At 38.4% G+C, this 21,372-nt stretch overlaps 1 protein-coding gene across 1 annotated transcript in view; it reads left to right on the top strand.

The window, feature by feature from the left end:
• Positions 1–1,208: 1,208 nt before the first annotated feature.
• LOC120525796 (sulfotransferase 6B1-like) overlaps positions 1,209–21,372 on the top strand; it is a 48,546-nt gene continuing 28,382 nt past the window's right edge. Inside the window, exons 1-3 of the mRNA XM_039748397.1 lie at positions 1,209–1,472; positions 16,886–17,001; positions 19,104–19,193. Of these exons, the coding sequence (XP_039604331.1) occupies positions 1,280–1,472; positions 16,886–17,001; positions 19,104–19,193 (399 nt within the window). The 5' untranslated portion in view covers positions 1,209–1,279. The remainder of the gene's footprint in view (positions 1,473–16,885; positions 17,002–19,103; positions 19,194–21,372) is intronic.

Genomic DNA, 21,372 nt, shown 5'->3' with positions numbered 1-21,372 from the left:
AATGTACCTGTGCGCCCTGAAACTAAATTCAGTGCAACTTTCATCAGGTGTATGCCACTCTGATTTCACAGTGCGCTTGTTTCTCAAAGATCCTTTAAATTCTGCTCAGAAACTTGTATGACATGGTCGTGCCTGATCTTCTGCTCATTCAGTAATCAGTGTAGAGAAGAATTTGTATCATATTTCATTCCTTTCTTTATGCATAGCTTTTTGCTACGGGTTGTCATGGTATGAGTCTCCTGGTAGTTTATTTAGTCACTAGACATTCAGTCCTGTGGGCAAAGCGCAGGAATACGTTACTCTGTAAACAAAATCTCTCCGTGTTGCTTTTGCCATAGCATTGAATTAAGAAAATGACATGTAGGGCTTCTAGAAAGGCAATAATTTAAGAAGATATTAATCTGAGAGCAACATTAGTAATTTTTTAACACACAGCCTCAACCCAGTCTATGCTCTCTAAATATTAAGCCACATCCGCTTATTATTTGAACAAAATTATTCCCATCTAGAGCCAGGGGAAGCTAGAGGTTATCCCACAAGTGCTGATAAATAAGACACCGTTATATCACAAGATTTACCCACACAGTTCTGAGACAATAAACAATTTATTAAAAACTATGGAAAGTGGAAGAAAACTGGAATAAGATACAGGTAGAACATGTACATGTCATACAGATAGTGGAATGAGGAATTAAAAACACAGCACTCTAGGGCTAAGGTTAGAGCTAACCACTATGCCAAAACATGACAACGTGAATCTGATTGCAATTGTTTCATTAAAAAAAAAATGCCCAAGGATTTTGATTGCATAAAATCTTACCTAAAGTAGAGCTTCATTTTTTTCTAATTTTAAAAAAGAGAGCAGTTTTTTTTCTTTTAATATTTTTAAATTGAAAATATTACACATATTGTAACACACACAAAATATATATTCGAAAAAGGCTCTGTTTTTATAAGGGTGAATCTGACTGCAACATTTCTGAGCCATACATTCAACTTCTTAAACATTTGCCTGCCTAGAGACTTATAAGTCCCTAAGGAGATAAGGCAGCACATGTATGTCATTATTATGAGTGTGCCATAGATGAGGAGTACAATTGCATGCAGGCGCTGTGTAAAGGGGGTGGCTCCTCACGTGCTCTGCATGCAAAACAGGTCACTAAAGTTCATTGCCGCTGCCGTATTTAACATGAAAGTGAGGCACCACTTTACATTATACAGACATCTGCCTGTGGGACAAATTCATTCTCAGCACTCCAGAACAAAGCAAGCATCTAACATGGATAGAGAAACTGCTATGAAAGATTTAGAAGACCTGGTAGAAAAAGTAAAAGTAATGCCAGTAGAAGATAAACAGTTTATGTATAAGGGAATCCTGTATCCTACCTTCACTTTTCCGGAAACCTTACAGGCACTGGACAATTTTGAAGCCAGGGCAGACGACATTTTACTGGTGTCATATCCAAAATGTGGTAAGTTTGAAGGTTTTGAGAAAATAAATTAAGTTCTGTGGTCTTTAAAGTTCTGGCTGTGGTATTTAAATAAAAGTAATAGTTCATTCAGGAAGTATGTAATTAGTCAGTGACTTGATGTACAATATTTAACTCTAAGTGAGCAGTCAGGCTCATGAGCAGGAATGTTAAACGAGGCTTTCATTAAGAAGCTGATAAAGGAGAGCATAGAAACTATCCATCCTTCAGTCTGTGCTTGTTACCTTTAAAAGTCATCTAATGCTTTGCATTTTCCCTGTCAGTATAACTATCCCCATTACCTCTACATATTGATTGTCAGCAAAATGTTGTGCTATCCATTTTTCCACTTGACTGGCTTCATATATGCATACATAAAAAGTTAACATAAAATATGTGTATACACAAACACACACATACACTCACACGCAGGCACAAAAGCATGCTCGCACACATGTATGTAGCTTTCATACCGGAATCTTGTAAATGTTTAAATAACGATCTAATCTATCTCTGTATCTGTTTTCAGTCTTAAAATTCCATTTGTGCAACTGAAATGCTTGGAATCTCAATGAACATTTCATAACTTAATTCTCAGTGTGTAGACAGCAGCCTTCTTTATTCAAGAAGAAACTTATTTATTCTAATGGAACATTGTTTAATCTGAAATTTACAAAATTCATTATTTATTGGAGTGGTGACATACACCAATATGTACTAGTATCATATTGTTTTCTTCTATCTATCTATCTATCTATCTATCTATCTATCTATCTATCTATCTATCTATCTATCTATCTATCTATCTATCTATGTTGTCAGATTCCTATTACTGGAATGTGATTTGGACCTGCTTTGCTTTAGGATTACCTTATAGGCAACTCCTTTTTGCCGCTTTTTTGTGAGCTGTTCTTTTTATTTTTCACATTTTTGTTAATAAATCTTTTTATAGAGATTCTATGCTTGTTCTCCCATTGTGGAGCTTTCAATATATTTTTTGATATTGCTACAGTTGTTTTTGCCAGACCCTACTTTTTGGGCCTGCTCCAGCTGGAGCTAGTTGGTTGCCTTGGGGCCTGGTTGAAGTCTGGTGAGTCTCAGATAGGCAAGACTCTATCTATCTATCTATCTATCTATCTATCTATCTATCTATCTATCTATCTATCTATCTATCTATCTATCTATCTATCTATCTATCTATCTATCTATCACAACAGAGAACTCACAGCAAACCAGTTCACAGAGTAAAGAATAGAAGTTGGACCATAAGAACCTTTAAAAAAGGAGGTTTTCTGTTAATAAAATTCTTTATGGTTAGGCTGTGGGAATTGGTCTACTACTATTAGGGGAGCACTATGTCTTATGATTAAGGAGCATGCTCTAGAACTAGTAGTATCTGGGTTGACAAGTTAGAGGAAGGACAGTGGGGATCAACTAGTTAGGTGTCTGAGATTCTAAAGTCCAGTAATTAACAGCAGGGAGACTCTTTATGTGACATATAGCTACCCATTATAATGGTGATGGGAATCAAGACCACAGCATGACCCTGGTCCCTAGAGTGGTGGTCTGTGGGTGGTCAAGTAATTTCAGAGTATAATCCTAATTCTGGAAGTTATTGTGGTCTTAACTCCAGTGATGGGTCCTGGCTAGAGCTGGCTGGACCTTAAATGCTCCATTTGTTCAACTGTAAGACAGCATGTGCGTTTTAAATAAATAGATAATGCGCTTGTGTTTAGGGTGGGGTATAGGGCAGCTCTGGTAGCAGATGTGGGCAATCCCACATCCATGTGCACATGTGTGAGATTGACCCATTACCTACCTCATTAGCATCGGAGCCATGATTGCCGCACCCTGTCCCTCCAGGTTTTAACAGAGAACCAATGTGCGAGTGAATTGTGAGTGAGTGCAGTATTGAGTGGCTGAGCCAACTAGTGAGCATGGTTGGTAGCCCTGCTGAAGAGTGAACGATCAGTGCTCTAGGGGCAGATTGTTACCTATTGATTTAATGGAGAAGCAGGAACAATGGCGATGGAGTTTTATTTAGGGATCCATGGGATGTCAATAGAGTGTTAAGGATAACTTGAAGACAGCCAAATCTGAGTGGAAGCCAAGACATGGATTGGAATTGAGTACTGCTGATACTGGTGTGTCTGCCAACTGAGCAAGTCATTGGGTAAGCTGGGCAGGAAAGAGAGAGAAAGTTGCGCTGGGCTCAGAAAGGAAGGAGAAAGAAGAGCAAGGACCGGATGACTGTGTTGTTTTTATTATGGTTTTATTGTTGGATTATTTATTTAATGTTAAACTCTCAGACTGCCTCTGATTTTATTGAACTGTTTATTGAAGATCTTTTGATGAACTGCATTCTTTGGACACTGTTTAGTTTTTAATAAAATCACTGAATCACTTTGCACCAACCACTTTGTGACTGAGTGTGCCCTCATTTGCCTGGCTCATCTCCAGGTATGTTGTTGATGGTTCCAGGTTCAAGAGGCTCCTGGAACCAACCATGGAGTGCGAAGCTAACCCTAGACCATCACAAAAAGTGTTCATTATGTGTGGAGTTGTAAGGAATGGGAGCAGCAAGCACTTGTCTAGCAGCAGAAAAAGAGGCCAAGATTCTTAATACAAACACACAGACATTTGCTCTTTAATATTGTTTTATTGCAGCACACTGCATTTTTTCTATACATATTGTAAAATTTTGTTATAGTAAAACTTGCTTGTATTGGGTGTGTGGGTTTCAATAAGTGACAGGCCAAGCAGAACAATAACTATCAGAAAACTAAAATATCAAAGGTAGTATTTTATTAAACAAAAGTATAAAATGCAGACATAATGAGAACACAAGATGATTGCTATTGTCAAATGGCGCAGCTTGCCCATTTACCCAACTGAAACACTACCCTCTCACTCACCTCGCAGTCTCCCCATTCTTCAGTATTTCTGGCTTTCCCACCTCCCTTTTGAACCTTTGTTACAGCTCACTTTTATACACTAGGCTCCTATTCAACCCCTACCAAGGATTAGTACGGGTCCAAATCTTTCTAGACTCAAAATTGTCTTCGAATGCTCCTACAGAACCCGCTCTGATGACATAAGGTATCCCTATACTTCTCCACACCAATTCCCAATTTAAAGGTGATATCAGTTATTCTGTGTGGGAACCATTTACTGCTGCCAGCAGTACACTTTCAGTGACATTTCCTTCTCCTCTGTAACCTTTATTTGAATGCTATGGAAGAAATTGCTTCCTGAGCATAATTTAAGATAATAGAGCCACCTAAATTTTACCCACACTGGCGCCCGGAGGATTTCTCCAGCTACCAGTGTGGATTTCTCCTTTAACATAAAGACCTTGCCTGGTTTATTCTCTGATGTGTGCTATGCCTGCTGCCTCATTTGTCCCCACTCTCTGTTTTCATATAGTAGGGTCTAGTAACACAATACCACTTAAAACCACCTTGGATTATAAGAAACAGATATTGTGCTGCATTGACGACGTCTTATTTAACCGATTTAGGAAGGGAAATGAAGTGGGAAAAAAAAATACAAAAAATATCTATTGGCTTTGTTTCAGCATTGGAATGCTTTGCTAATCTGAATAGACAATTATCTTACTTTGCCCTCATGATCTCCAATTTCTTACTTGCCCAAAATATTTTTGCCTCTTTTTTCCATTGTTTTGCTAACGCCATTGTTTCATGACAGAGCTGTATGGCAGGGAAAGGTCTTTTTAAATTTTTTTTGGAGTTTTACTTTCCAGGAATCTCATCAGGTTTAACCCTTCTAAATATTAATGCCATCCGGTAGCAAAGTCTTTGAGTGTCTAAACTTCTTTAATATTAATTTTATTAAAAGTTGAGATGGAACCCGGGTTTCCTGCAATTACCAGAGGACATTGAGTCATATGTAGGTTCTCCTGGGGATATGATGAAATGTTCTCGATATCCCGTACGGACACCTGGGTCATTACCATTTCTGCCTTAGATTGGCCCCATAGAATGGTTGTTTCATCCTTGCTGACTGTCATTGCATCCTGTGTTTGACCTTAATGTCCATGTGCTTTTTAATGTAAGGAGAAGATAATTTAAGAAAAATATCTACTAGTATGGTATATTTGTATTTGTTTACTATGTAAATAATATATAAACAGATAAGAAACATTTTGAAGAGAACCAACAATTTGCTACATTGTGTAAATTTTTGTGTTTCTATGTGATGCATACAATGCACTGAATTGTACTTAAAAGGTTTCTCCTCAAAATCTAACAATCAGTATAAATAATGCAATTATTGCCCTCTGGTGGCAGCCCTGGTGCAGGGCCTCTACTATTATATTATTAAATTGTACCATTACCCTATATATTACTGTAATTTACATTAGGTATTAACATTTTGACTGGATTCAGTAATCTTTGATGCAAGATTCTCTAATTAATAGGCTTGCGCTCATTTTGTGCAGGATGATTAACTTAGAAATATAAAGAGTTGTATAGTACAAGTAGGAGAGGTTTATTATAATAGGGGATATTGTTCCTCTGGAAATATTCAAGTGATCATATTTTATTACATTAGAATGTTTGCTTTAAAGGGTAAATACTCCTTTTTATTATCTGAAGTAATCCTCACTCATATTTACCCTCTGTTTTCTCATTTTGTAAAGTTGAATCAACTTTTGGGCAGTAGTGGGTAGCACTACTGCCTCGCAGTTATGAGACCTGGGTTCGCTTCCTGGGTCCTCCCTGCGTGGAGTTTGCATGTTCTCCCCGTGTCTGCGTGGGTTTCCTCCCACAGTCCAAAGACATGCAGGTGAGGTGCATTGGTGATCGTAAATTATCCCTAGTGTGAGCTTGGTGTGTGGGTGTGTGCGTGCCCTGTGATGGGCTGGCACCCTGCCCGGGGTTTGTTTCCTGCCTTGCACCCTGTGTTGGCTGGGATTGGCTCCAGCAGACCGCAGTGACCCTGTAGTTAGGATATAGCGGGTTGGATAATGGATGGATGAATCAACTTTTATCTTTTTGCTGTTTTGGTGTGTGCATGTAGTAGCGGAAGAGGCATCAATAGCAAACTAACAATGCTAGCATGGTTGTTCTTAGTCAAATTTTATGTGTGAAGTGGTGGCTCTGAGGCTAAGGATCTGCGCTGGTATCTGGAAGGTTGTCGGTTCAAATGCCGTTACTGGCAGAAGAAATCCTACTTGTATGGGCCCTTAACCTGAAAATTGCTCCAGGTCTGCTGTGCAATGGCTAATCCTGGCCTCTGACCTTCATGCGAAAACACAACTTCCCCTTGGGAATTAATAAAGCAAATCAAATAAATAATTACATGACAATGGCTCTTAGCAGGACTTACCTCCCCAGATTTTAAGAATTGTGCCAACCAACCATTATGAGTGTGATGCAAAGTAGTAATTAGACTCATGGGAAACAAAACGGGAGAGCCAGTATATATATTATATATGTACTGTATATAAGAATTATGCTAGAAATAAAATTTGTATTAAAATTATTTATCTTAGGCTAGCAGTAACAGAAAAGATTAAAGTATATTTTGTTGCTTGCGGTCTTGATTAGACACCAAGCACACCAGTAACATTTTAGGTTTTCATACTTGTAAAAGAATTTGGATTGTTAAGGTTTGTTTGCACAATATATTGTACCTAAAATCAAAGGTCTCAAGGGTCTGGGCATTGAACATAATAATTTAAAGAATTTAAAGAACACTGCCATGCTAAATTTTTCTGTCACTCTTTTATATCTTTTTTTCCCCAACATGGGCATGGTTGTGATCATCGGACTTTGCATTTTTTGCTTTATTTAATGGAATTCAGTTTTATTTTTGTATAACGTTCTTCACTGAGGACAGTCTAAGAGTACTTGCTCAAATTTTCAGCTATAATAGAAGTAGTTAAACCATACACTCTTTACATTAATACACACACACACACACACACACACATATATATACAAATTAGATAGAACACACAGCAAAACAGAGCAAATATGATTAACAAGTTATAATACAGGAACATTATAATTAAGATATGGCCAGTACAATAATAACAACAGAGAAGAGGGAAACAACAATTCTATATATGATGTAATTTTTTTTATGTGTGCGTCTTTTTCTTGGTTTTGTTTCACTGTCATTATTCTGAACAGTGATGTCATGTCATGGTATTTTTTAAACCACTTAATCCACGTCATGGTGGGGGTCTGCAGCCTAAGGGCTGGTTTATACTTCATGCTCAGAACGCGCACGCATCATGGCCGCCATGCGTTCCCAGCATTCATTTGATGCGTCCTATGAGCATGTCCTTAGAAATTAACACAACGTGTGTATGAGTTGCAGTACCAGCAAAAGGTTGGGGATGCGCAATGTGATCAAGTCGGAATATGATGTCAGAGTCTCCATTTACTATCTACTGTATATGTGACAGAAAGTTGCTATGCAGATCGTACAGGATCCTTAGATTTATACTTGAAATTACTTTCATAATGAAATGCATTAAAGTAGAGTATATATGTTATATTTTACAGATAAATTGCTAACTTTTTTTAAATAATGAATACTGGTAATAATTACACATGTGGGGGCGGCACGGTGGCAGAGCAGTAGCACTACTGTCCCTAGTGTTACCTGCCTAGAATTTGCATGTTTTCTTGGTGGGTTTCCACAGTGTGCTCCGGTTTCCTTCCAAAGGCATGAAGATTTGGGGATTTGGTAACGCTAAAATGATGCTAGTGTACGTGTGTACTTGTATAAACTTTGCGTGAAGTATAAACCCGGCCTAACCCAGCTGGCATAGGGCACAAGGTAGGAACAAACCCTGGACAGGTGCCAATCCGTCACAGGGAGACCACACACACAGTGGCCAAACACACACTAGGGCCAAATTAGCGTCACCAATTCACCTAACCTGCATGCCTTTATACAACCGATGGAAACTGCTGCAGACACACAAGTATGAATTTCATTGTACTAGGTACACATGACAATAAAATTTGTAGCAGTGCTATGGATTATTAGACTCCATTTCCCAGCCTTCCCCGAGGGTAATGTACTGATTGGATATCTGCTACACGCGCAGGGGCTGCTGGGAACAACAAAGTCTAAGCAGCTAAGCAGCAAAGACACCCCGGTTGTTTTGTGTTTGTGTTCACCCGTCAGTCTCATCTCATCTCTAATACCTCCTGTGGAATGTCATTTCTATCCTAGATCTTCAAATCCTTAAAGATGTATGGAATGTGGCATTCCTACCTGTCATGTGAGTAGTGTTGGATTGGTCATCATACTTTATCAGAGGGAGAGCTCCACTAGGCACATCAGGACTGTTTAATACATTATTTACAAAAATCTTTTCCTCCATTCAATTTCATCCACCACCATTGCATTTATACTGTTTATGGACTGGATCATTAGTGTTTATTGTTATGTGTTTGTTGTTGTGTTAGTAATTAATATCGTCATGGAAAAAAGGGAGAGTTAGCTGTTTATTTGTTGTTTGTGTTTCATTCAATATATCACATAGTTATTTATTTGATTTGCTGTTAAGTCATGTCTCTGTGTGTGAGTAGTGCAAGTCAGGCCAAGGCTGGGTGTGTTCCTGGGATCTCCACCAAAAAAGTAAACAAATCACCGTCCCTTCCACGATGTTAGTCTGAGCGGCACTGGACTGCTACAAGCTGAAATAGATATGTGAAGGTATTTTAGGCGTTCTAATCTTCTCTGCATTTAATTAATAATGGATCTTTAGATTGTATAAGGCACCTAAACCAGCTCATTTTAGTTCACCTTTTATCCATTTTCTCTCTTTGCATGTTAAAATTTGTTTTGTTCCTGCCCTCGTTCTTTCTGTCTTTCTAGTTACTTTAGAATTATTTTTTTAAAGTGGCAAGCTTAATGTATGACTTACAAAAGGCTTGCTTGCCTGATAGATATATCTGAAATTCCTAAAAATCAGCATCTTCAAGTGTAAGAACAGTTTCTTTGGACTTAAAATCTAGTGTAAAGTGTCCATCATAATAACCTAAGGTCATTCATTCATTGGATGAAAAACTCAACAAGACACTTAACAAGAACATATTAACTGTAAATGCATACGTGTCAAAAGTTCACAAAATTCTTTGAAGATAGGATCATCTATCCACTGCTCTGCTGTTCAGATACATCTGCTAACATAAGGCATTAAGGAATGTCTGGTAACAGTGGCCGCTGTAGGTGTTGCGCCATCTATTCCTTTGTTTCTGCTGAGACTCTGACATCAAAAAAGTCTAAAATAGAAACTCCTACTTACTTCTAGAATATTTCTGAAACTCCTACATAATACTAAAATGTTTTGGAAACTTCCACTTACTATTAGTGTGTTTTGGGAACTCCACCTTAGTACTATAATGTTTTCTGTTTTTATTTTTTGTTCACTAATCATAGCCACTTAATTATCCCACAGAAGAGTACATAAGTAATAACAAAACAAATAAAATGTTCAGAATGGAGTGATCTCTAAATGTTTCACAGTCAGGCCAGATTTTCACAGGTAAACAAACTATCCCTAATGGACAAACAAAAAAGCTATGTGGAGAAATGATTTTACAAACATGAACTCTTTGCATTGATTTGTGGACCATCATACTAAACATGCATTATGCACCTGGTAAGAAGTGTAATTTTGTTCCAGGAATAAAAATGTAAAAATAGTGAGCATTGATGCCTTTATTTATTTTTTAGAAAGCTATTATCTGATACAGAATTTACTTTGTAATTATATGCCTTACCATTAATATAATTGTAATTGAATAACTAGCAGGGGTACCAAGCACTGTCCAATGGTGGAATAAAGTGTAGGAGGGATCATTAAATAAATTACAAAGCTGGAAAAGGTTTCTCCCCAAAATTTTGCTCCCAAATTTGCATACATGTTGCAAGTCCCAAAACTGTCATCTAGGTGCACTTCCCTAATAATCCACAGAGGTGGTGAAATTTCAGAATGAAACATAGCCTGTGGTCTTCTTCCTATACAAACGGGAAATCTGTACAATATTTGCTGGGCATAGATTCAAAAGTGTGGATTGCATAGCAGACATAAACACAGATTCAGGATTATACATCCATCCAGCCATCCATTATCCAACCTGGTATATCCTAACTACAGGGTCACGGGGGTCTGCTGGAGCCAATCCCATCCAACACAGGGCGCAAAGCAGGAAACAAACCCCAGGCAGGGTGCCAGCCCACCGCAGGGTGCGCACACACACACACACAGTATAATAAAGTAATAAAAAATAAAAAAAAGTAGTACATTAACAGATAGGAGAACACTGTGCAAGAAACAAGCTGCACTCTTAGATTAGGTGAGAAAAAGCCAAGCCTTTTTATTAAAAATAATAAAAAAAGAACTGCAGGGGGATTCAAACAGTATGAACGCATGAATCCCATTTTGTGACTGAGACAAGATGTTTTTTATAGCTCAGCCTAAATTTGTTCACATCATGTTTTGCATATCAATGCAATATTGCAATAATACACTTTGATTCTTTTAGTAAAAAAAACATGTCCTGCATCTGTAAAGGGAGAGTTTCTTTACAAGCTTACAAGTCGTGTTATGAGGAGGACAGTTACATAACTTGAGCAATAAAAGTTACTAACATCAGAGCTTGACCAAGCAGGTAGAACACAAATGTAAATTGCACAACGTGAAATATTTGTTATCCCGTGAACAAACCATCTGCCCAAAATTGTTTTGCACTAGTCACTCTATAAATGAACAATTTAGACATACTGAAGTGAAAAATAGGCTCTTCTAAACAAATATACTTCATGTTTGGCAGAATCAGTCTTCGGGGCAATTTCAGGGTCCTTTTTTCAACCAATATCCATCATTTTCTTTATGAAATTGCACAGAATTATTTAAATAGTCTATACATTTAATAGGGGTCATTTGTTATTCTATCAACTAAGCATTGCATAGTTCCCCATTCTAAATTAATCTGCAGTTTTAGAAATAAAATCATTATGTAGAGCAATAATGATAACATAAACCATGCAGCTTATGTTACTGTACATAAATTCTAAAGTTTCTTATCAGCACAAGTCTATAATTCCACTTAATTGAATTCTGAACTATCAAGTGAGTCCTTAGTTTTACAGGACCAGTGTATTAATCCATCATACAGTACAAATCATTTGACACTGAGCAAGTTTTTGGGGCAAGTTCTGCCTAGTAGACCATGCAAAGTTCTCAACAAACACAAAATTGAGTACAGCTTCCATCAGCCGACTTATATAATCACTCCAAGTAATACCAGTGCTTTGTCTTCCCTTTTTTGGGAACCTGCATCTCTGTGCTCTTTCTTATCTTATTAGAAACAGACCTGATGTTCTGGGTGTTGAATCTATTCCAATGAGGGATATCTGTAGTCTGCCACCCACCCTGCAGCCGGTGGTGCCCCTTATCTGACTAAACAGTTGGAACAATGCAAGTTGTTTATACTACAGTATAATACAGAATGCAAAAATGATAGAATAAAAAAAACAATAAAACAAAGCTGCAGCTGAAAGTGAAGTACTTATTAAAAATATTCATTTTCTTCACTAAGACACATGAAAATCTCACAAGCAACTATATACGAGATTTCACTGAGGACACAGAAGTAAGATATGTTTATTATAAGAATCTGACTAATGGCGAACATTTATCATATCTGCTGGTAGTAAAGTGTAGGAGTTATGATTAAACAAGTCATTCTCAAACCTGTTTATTCCAATTCAGTGTTGCAAGGAGTTGGAGTCTATTCTGGTAACACTAAGTGCAAGGGGAAGAGCAAACTCTGGATGGTATAGCTCCCTAAAGTCATGATAAAATTTCAAAGGAAATTAATATTTTCAGATAATCCAATTAGCAATGCCAAAGAGACCTGGTGTGAGATTGAGTTAGGGAAGAAGTAAAGTTGAGTTCACTTCTTCTTGTTGTTCTTTCGGCTGCTCTCGTTAGGGGTCACCACAGAAGATCATCTTCTTCCATATCTTTCTGTCCTCTGTATCTTGTTCTGTTACACCCATCACCTGCATGTCCTCTCTCACCACATCCATAAACACTTTCTCTTAGGCCTTCATCTTTTTCTCTTGCCTGGCAGCTCTATCCGTAGCATCCTTCTCCCAATATACTCAGCATCTCATTAACACTGTTAATTAGGTAAATATTTTAATAGCTAAACTACTTTGGGATTTCTATTATAAAAGCCAGACATATTTAAATATGTTATTTCATATTTATTTTAAACACCGATCAGCTACAACATTAAAACCACCCACCTGATATTGTGTAGGTCCCCCTCGTGCCACCAAAACAGTTCTGACATTTCAAGGCATGGACTCCACAGTACCTCTGAAGGTGTCCTGTGGTATTTGGCACCAAGAAGTTAGCAGTAGATCTTTTAAGTCCTGTAAGCTGACATTTGTTAGAGCCCAATAGTTCTAGTATAATGAGCCTAGGATTGAACCTTTTTACTTCTTGTTTACTTTTTACTGCAATTACATGGACCTGGCAGGATGAATTTTTGAATTCTACTGAAATATCTCAACAGGTTTATCTTGTTATCATTTATTAATTGAAAGGCAGTTCACTTGTAATGAATGGTCATCATTGTGAGTGGTAGATGCTAATTAACATTTAACATGATTTTTTCTGGTATCTTCTCATGAAGCTTTTCCAAAACTGGCCTAAATTAAAAGGACCAAAAACAGAGTAACACTTTCAACAAAAGAAATGTGTGCAAATTAGAAGGGTATACCCTTGTCATATTGTGGACAGAGCCTTTAATCAAGCCACGAGTGGACCTTGTAACATCAATTCTAAAAGGAAAATCCCAATAATGAAACTTGTTTCCTGCTGCCACTCCCATTTCACCCTAGCACTCTTTCTCGCCCACATATCATTAAAAGAAAAAAAAACTTCAGAATTTTGCAGACTGATCCTTCCACAGGGGCCTTTTTCTCATAATCTTCCTTTGATCTCATTTTGTTGACCACCTAACTTACCCAAACATCTCATCCTCAGCTTACTTCACAGAAGAGTGCCACATACTCCACCATCCACTTTGAGCTGAAACAGGAGCCACTGTGTCACTTGCAAATATGTCATAAACAATACCATTGTATCTGGTCCCTCTGTTAAATTATTTACTGCATTTCTTAAGGGAAATGTCCAGCCATCTACATACCATAGGTGAAATAAGGAGATGGCTAGCAGAACATTTCAGAGACCATGTTTGACCCATTAAAACCAAAGACTATATAAAGCCTATTGTAGAACACTTCACATCTCTTCATCATAGCCATGCTGATCTCACTGTTTGTATTCTTTCACAAGACTCTTTTCAAAGAAAATCAGACAAAATGCATGTTGTTGTTATTGTCGTGTTTGTTTTGAGTATCCTAAGCATCTCATGTTAAGGTATGATTCAGTGATGCTGCCAACTACAAAATGCAATCTTGAAAAGCTTGCAGAAGATTGTGGATTTCCCATATTGAAAGAGGAGCTACACAGCCCCAGACTGATATGGAGATCTCTGGAGTTGTCTGATAGAGCTGACAGAGGTATGACATGCAGGAAGTGGTGTGCATGGAGACAAATGCGGTCCAGAAGGTGTGGCTTTTGTGTGAGGCTTGTAAGATCAACTGGATTATCTACAGCTGGAACTACATATGTAGCACAAAGTGAGAGACTGCTGTGTTGTTGTTTTGACTGAAACCTGGATCCACAACAATATACTGTATCTGACACAGCAATACAGCTGGATGGGCTAACATTCTTCCATGTGGACAGGAATGCAGAGAGCTCTTGTAACACCCAAACTGGAGTACAATGTATGTATATTAAAAATGTGTGGTGCAGTAACAGTGAAATTACTTCAACTGACTCTGATGGTGGTTGTGTACATTTCTCCCAGTGTTAACACCCATTAGGCCCTGTGGCAGCTCTACAGTATAACCAATGAGCTAGCGACAGCTCATCCAAACAGTTTTATTGTGGTTGCTGGAATCAATCATGTAAATTTAAAAATCATTCTGCCTAAATTCCACCAGTTTGTCCACTTTCCAACTAGTGAAGCTAACATGCTAGGCTTGTTGTACACAAATGTCAAAGAGGCTTACAAAGCAGCCCTTCATCTCCATGTTGGAGACTCGGAACAAATTTCTTCTATGCTTTTTCCAGCATACAAAATGGTACTGAAACGCAGTAAGACTGTATGGAAGAAAATCTGAGTCTGGCCAGAGGGTGTAACCTCAGTACTTGAGGACTGTTTTGCAACCACTGATTGGAGCATATTCAGAGGGGCTGCCACATACGACGATTTCCACATTGATGTTGAAGAGTACACCAACTCTGTCATTGGCTTTATAGGGAAGTGCATGGGTGATGTTACAGTCATCAAAACCATCACAACTCGGGTGATTCAGAAGCCGTGGATGACATCAGAGGTTGGGAGAAAGGTGAGAATCAGGGATGCTGCCTTCAGATTGGGGAATAAAGTGATCATCAGGCTGGCAAGAATTGACCTCTCCTGAGCTATCAAGCAGGCTAAGATGGAGTACACAGGAAAAACTGAGGGTAAATTATGTAAATGTAGACGCATAAGGCACATGTGGCAGGGAATACAGACTATAAAAGAATATAAAATAATACTACAGGTTGAGGTCATTGAAGCTTCTCTTTCTGGAAGGCTGATAGAGTTCTATGGCAGGTTTGAGGCACTGAATTATACACCAGGGAAGAAAACCAGGTAAGCAGGTGCTTAGACTGTGAACAGCTGAAGTGAGGAGGACACTGAGCAGCATTAATCCACATAAAACTGCAGGACTTGAAAACATACCTGGTCAGGTATTAAAAGACTATGCTACTGAGATAGCAATTGTGTTTGCAGACATACTTAACATTGCTCCCCTGCAGTCCTTTGTATCTACATAATTTAAGACTTCCGCCATTGTTCCTGTGCCTAAGAAAATAACTGTAACCTGCATCAATGACTACCAGCCAGTGTCACAGATTTCTGTCATAATGAAGTGCTTCAAATGAATAGTCATAGGCCACGTAAATGCTAACCTCCCACCTTCACTGGACCCCTTACAGTCCTTGCATCGTGCTAATCGGTTCACAGATGACACAATCACACTTGCGCTACACACTATCCTATCCCACTTGGGGGAAAAGAACAGCTATGCCAGGATTTTATTTGACTTCAATTTACCCTGTAATGCAATCATCTCCCAGCAGTTAATTCTGAAACTTTCTATGCTTAGATTGAACATCTCACTTTGTAACTGGATCTTGAATTTCTTGTCAAAAAGACAACACACAGTACATGTTGGCACTAAAACATTGCACACCATCAAACTGAGCATGGGGACTCTCAGGACTGCAGGATTCGTCAATTGCTCTTTTTTTTGCTGACACATGACTGTACTGCCAAATCCAGCACAAATCAACTCTGTGAATTTGCTGGTGATACAACAACTGTGGGACTCCTCAGCTTCTTACTTAGCAGAGGTGCAAAAGATAGTGAGCTGGTATGGGGACAACAATCTGTCCCTTAATGTCAAAAAGTCAAAAGAGTTAACTGTGGACTTCAGAAGAAAGGCTGAACATCCCCCACTGCATATCGGAGGCTTTCCTGTGGAGAGGGTCAGCAGTACAAAATTCTTTGGTGTCTACATCACTGAGGGTCTCTCCTGGACTCTCAATATCACACACCAGGTCAAGAAACCTCAGCAGGGGATACACTTCTTAGGAGGCTGAAGTGAGTGAGAATCCCTTCTCCCATCTTCACCACTTTGTACCAGGTGACTATTGACAGTGTTCTGATGAGCTGGATTACATCCTGGTGTGGAAATTGCGGTGTTTCTGATAGGAAGACTATGCAACATGAGGTGAGAATGGCCAAGAGGATAGCCAGGCGTAATGTTGTCCGGCATCCACAAGAGGGCAGAAATGTCCAATGAACACCGTAAAGTAGCCAGAGTAATATAGTAAACTGTGCCGCATACCTTCATATGTCCAGGCATCATGCTGTCCACAACCAGGCTGAAATGTCTGACGAACAAAGGCAATAAGGAGCACACAGGGAAAAAGGGGTGTAGTGTTGGCATATCTGGTGAACAGATGTTCAGAACTGCAGGATGCGATCAAAACAGAAGGACTTACAATTGTAACATTAAGGCCTGTTTTAAAAAATGGGCTTTTTGCTATGCTTGCTGATGTATATGTAGAATGAGAATCAATATTAAAAACATAAAAGTAAATAGTTAGTATTTCACATTTACTGTATGTTAGATGTGACTAATGATTATTTTACTTTTAACTTGTGTGTGGAAATGCTGGTAAATGAAACATTTCCTTTTTTCTGCTTGTTTTAATTTAGGATTTAACTGGCTGTTTCACATCTTAAATAGTCTTGCTATTACTGCTGGTACAACCGAAAAGGGAAATGAAATCCGGCCACCTATGCTGGAATTTAGAAAACCCCAAAATCTTCAGGTTGGTAGAAAAATTATATTTTTATAAATTCAGCTTCCATATAAAATAATATACTGCTCAAACAAATTAAAGGAATGTTTTTTAATCAGAGTAAAGCATCAAGTCAATGAACCTTCTGGACTATTGATCTGGTCAGTTAAGTAGCAAATCAGTTTCATCTTCTTTGGTGTTAATGACATTAACAACAACTGCACTACAGGGACAATGAGATGACCCCCAAAACAGGAATGGTTTAACAGGTGGAGGCCACTGACATTTTTCCCTCCTCATTTGATTTTTCACTAGTTTTGCATTTGGCTGCGGTCAGTGTCAATACTGGCAGCATGATGTAATACCTGGACCCTACAGAGGTTGCACAGGTAGTCCAACTTCTCCAGGATGGCACATCAATATGTGCCATTGCAAGAATGTTTGCTGTGTCTCCCAGCACAGTCTCAAGGGCATGGAGGAGTTTCCAGGAAAGACGTAGTTACTCTAGGAGAGATGGACAGGGCCGTAGAAGGTCCTTAGCCCATCAGTTGAACTGGTATCTGCTCCTTTGGGCAAGGAGGAACAGGATGAGCACTGCCAGATCCCTGCAAAATGAGAGTATGCAGGTCACTGGTGTGAATGTCTCTGACCAAACAATCAGAAGCAGGCTTCATGAGTGTGGCATGAGGGCCTAATGACCTCTATTGGGCCCTGTGTTCACTGCCCAGCACTGTGGAGCTCGATTGGCATTTGCCATAGAATACCAGAATTGGCAGGTCCACCACTGGTGCCCTGTGCTTTTCACAGATGAGAGCAGGTTCACCCTGAGCACGTGACAGACATGAAAGGGTCTGGAGAAGCCATGGAGAATGTTATGCTGCCTGTAACATCGTTCAGCATGACCGGTTTGGTGGTGGGTCAGTGATGGTCTGGGGAGGCACATCCATGGAGGGACACTCAGACCTCTACAGGCTAGACAACAGCATCTTGACTGCCATTAGGTAACGGGATGACATTTTTGGACCTGTGCTGGTGCAGTGGGTTCTGGGTTGCTCCTGGTGCACGCAATGCCTGGTCTCATGTTGCGACAGTATGCAGGCAGTTCCTGGAGGATAAAGGAACTGATACCACTGACTGCGCCCATGTTCGTTTGACCTAAATGCAATAGAACACCTCTGGGACATTATGTTTTGATCCATCTGACGCTGCCAGGTTGCACTTCACACTGTCCAGGAGCTCAGTGATGCCCTAATCTAGATCTGGGAGGAAATCCCCCAGGACACCATCTGTCGTCTCATTAGGAGCATGCCCCGACATTGTCAGGCATGCATACAAGCACGTGGGGGCCATACAAACTACTGAGTATAATTTTGAGCTGCTGCAATGAAATTTCAGCAAAATAGACTAGCCTGCCACATCATTTTTTCACTTTGATTTTCGGGGTGTCTTTGAATTCAGCCCTCTGTAGGTTGATCATTTTCATTTCCATCAAAATGATGTGACATCCTTTCGTTCTTAACACATTACCCAGTCCAAATCAGTGCAGATTTCCAGCATGATTTTTTCCCCATTGAGATCTGATGTGTTTTCAAAGTGTTCCTTTAATTTCTTTGAGCAGTTTATAAATAGCATTATCTTATTCCAACAATGTTCCTTACTTCAAAATATTTTGCATATCGAGTTTTTTTCTTTAATTTGCTTGACGTCTCTCATTGTGCTAAGTATCATAGTTTGTTTACGATTTATTCGCACTTATCTGAGACACAGGCTGCGGGCCAAGGGGAGGGGGAAGCGTGACGTCAGGAGTGAGAATGAGTGGTAGGGGGTTGCCCTCCTCACTCACGCGCCAGCCACCATTTGAAACTGTCTAACTCTGGCCACGTTTTGGAATATACCTTGCCTCTGCTTAGCCAGCGATAGCTGTTTGTTTATTGATTGTTAATGTTTGTCCTGTTTCACTATTACACTGGTGGAGCCATGGGGGACAGCTAGTATATATATAATTTTACAATTTAAATGACAGCATCATTTATTTGGATTTTAACAAAATACACTTTGTTACAAAAGAAGATGAAAAAGAATGTTTATGTTCTATCAGTCTAATTTAATCACTGTTTGTTTTTATCTTACAGGTTTTTACCAACATGCCTTCTCAAAGAATCCTGGGAACACATTTACATCCTGACAATCTTCCAAAATCATTCATTGAGAAGAAAGTTAAGGTTAATATTCTTTTTTAACAATTTGATTTTCTAAGAGTTTAATATATTCATGATAGAGGTGCAGAGCCCATACTTCTGCTTAACGAGTTTTCACAGGAAACATATGAAGGTGTTTCATATTCTCATATAATTATGTTTATAATTATGTTGCTAAAGTACCCCATGCAGATGTTTATTGATACTTTATACCTTTATAATTGACTTGATGTGCTGTAAGATAAAGACACAAGTTCAAGATCACAAAGAGCTGCGGAGTCAGGTGACAACTCCATTTAATGCAGATTTAAGGAAAAAAAAACAGCCAAAATAAATCACACATGAAGATGCAAAAACCATAGCCACTGCTGAAGAGAGCAAAGATGAAGAGTCCTAGTACCCTGGAGAGTTTTCACAGCATGAACCGGAGCTTTCAGTGGATTTGCTTCTTTTAGGATGGTTTCTGGTTGTGATGGAAGTGGATGTGACGTCCGTGGTCTTCCAGTCTAAAAGCCTCTGGACTGAGGATGAAGAAGGTGAAAATACTGATGATGGCGCATCCTCCTGGTGTGGTCTGGTATTGCTTACCTTTTGCGATTTTTGAAAATGGCACCCAAATGCTCCTGTCTGACAGTGCTACCTATGTAAAGATATTTTTTCTGTATGACTTTTAACACTCAAGAAAAGAATAGCAACAATAAACAGAACAAATACTATAACCTTTAAACATATTAAATAATTAAAGACAATTTTAGGTCATTGAAACAGCCAAATTATGTTTTTCTTTGCAAGTCTTTGTTCAAAGCCTCAATCAATATCTCTCATTTTAGTAAACAAGATGAACACACGGTGCATCTGATTTTCAGTGATGGTAGATGATATCCATAAGCCTTATGCAGAATTTCTGTCTCATGCATGTCACTGCAGTTTACATTTAAAAATGTGCGCATGTCCAGCCTACTTAGAGTCCAAGGAAAGCAAGGAATAGAAAAGAGTGGCATGTGAACAGAGAAACTCATATCGTGAAGAAACCAAGTTCAAGGTGTGAAAATAAATATCAGCATCCAACTATGAGAAATGTGGAGCACTGCAACAAATAAACTGCAAATTCAGTAAGAAAATGTCATTGTTCTTCACATTATCGCATTGTAATCAACTGTTCAACAGTTTTTTTAGCATGATAATTGAGTGAAGTATGTGCACTTTGGTAAGGTCACTTTTGACAAGACATCTTTGTGCCCAGACTTCTTTAATGAGGACCTTTATGAAACACAGTGCCATTTAATCTTCAGTTAGTTTTTCATACCAAAGATTGTAAGTCTATGACTTTTTAAATTAATAACTTTTGAGTATTGTTAAAGAAAGGTGAGTCTCAAATGTGGAAACACAAATATTCCTGTTTTACATTCTGACTTGTGTATTTAAGTGTTCTCATTCTCTTCTAATGGTCACCTTTCTGCTTGCTTTTATTGAATCATTCTATTTTTTTCATTAAGTTATAGTGTTGTGTCTTCACTGCACATAAAACTTTAAGTAGGGAAGGCGTAAGTCTTTCTCATCTGTAACATTCAGGCCTCTCTTATTTGAACATTCTTATTTATTTCAAAACAAAGGAAGTCAATGACTCTTTTAAGTGTATTTCTGTTCATCTGGAATAAATCCTAAATTTGGCAAGGAAGTTGGAAAAGGAACCATTAAATAAGAGACCAAGGCATCCTGCAACAGGGCTTTTCACTCACCATACCAGTTATTAGTGCTGGAAATATGTCCAATTGTGGATAATAAGTTAATTTTAAAATTCAGCATCATTTTCCAACTTCAAATGGATTTATCCTGCTGTTTTGACTGTTTTTGTAATCAAACACAAATTATAGATACCACAAAATGCTTTATTTAATTTTCTGGTACTAACTATTCATTTCTCACAGTTGGAATGAAAGAAAACACAAATATAATCCATACTAACCTCTAGTTTTGCTTTACAAAGATGTACTTTTTTGTACTTTGCCTACTTGTACTAGTTGTTTCCTGAAAGCAGGAAATTCTGCTTTGGCTATTGCTATAATGTTGTTTCTCATTGTTTTACACTCTGTACTTTCTAACCTGAAAAATTTTCTTCATAAACTTTGAAGCATAGTTCTACATTTCAAATTAAATACATATTTCACAAAATATATTTATAAATTATATACAGGAAAATTAG

The sequence above is a fragment of the Polypterus senegalus genome, chromosome 3 (assembly GCF_016835505.1).
Source record: "Polypterus senegalus isolate Bchr_013 chromosome 3, ASM1683550v1, whole genome shotgun sequence".
Taxonomy (NCBI): domain Eukaryota; kingdom Metazoa; phylum Chordata; class Cladistia; order Polypteriformes; family Polypteridae; genus Polypterus; species Polypterus senegalus.
This window is presented reverse-complemented; position numbering and strand designations above follow the sequence as displayed.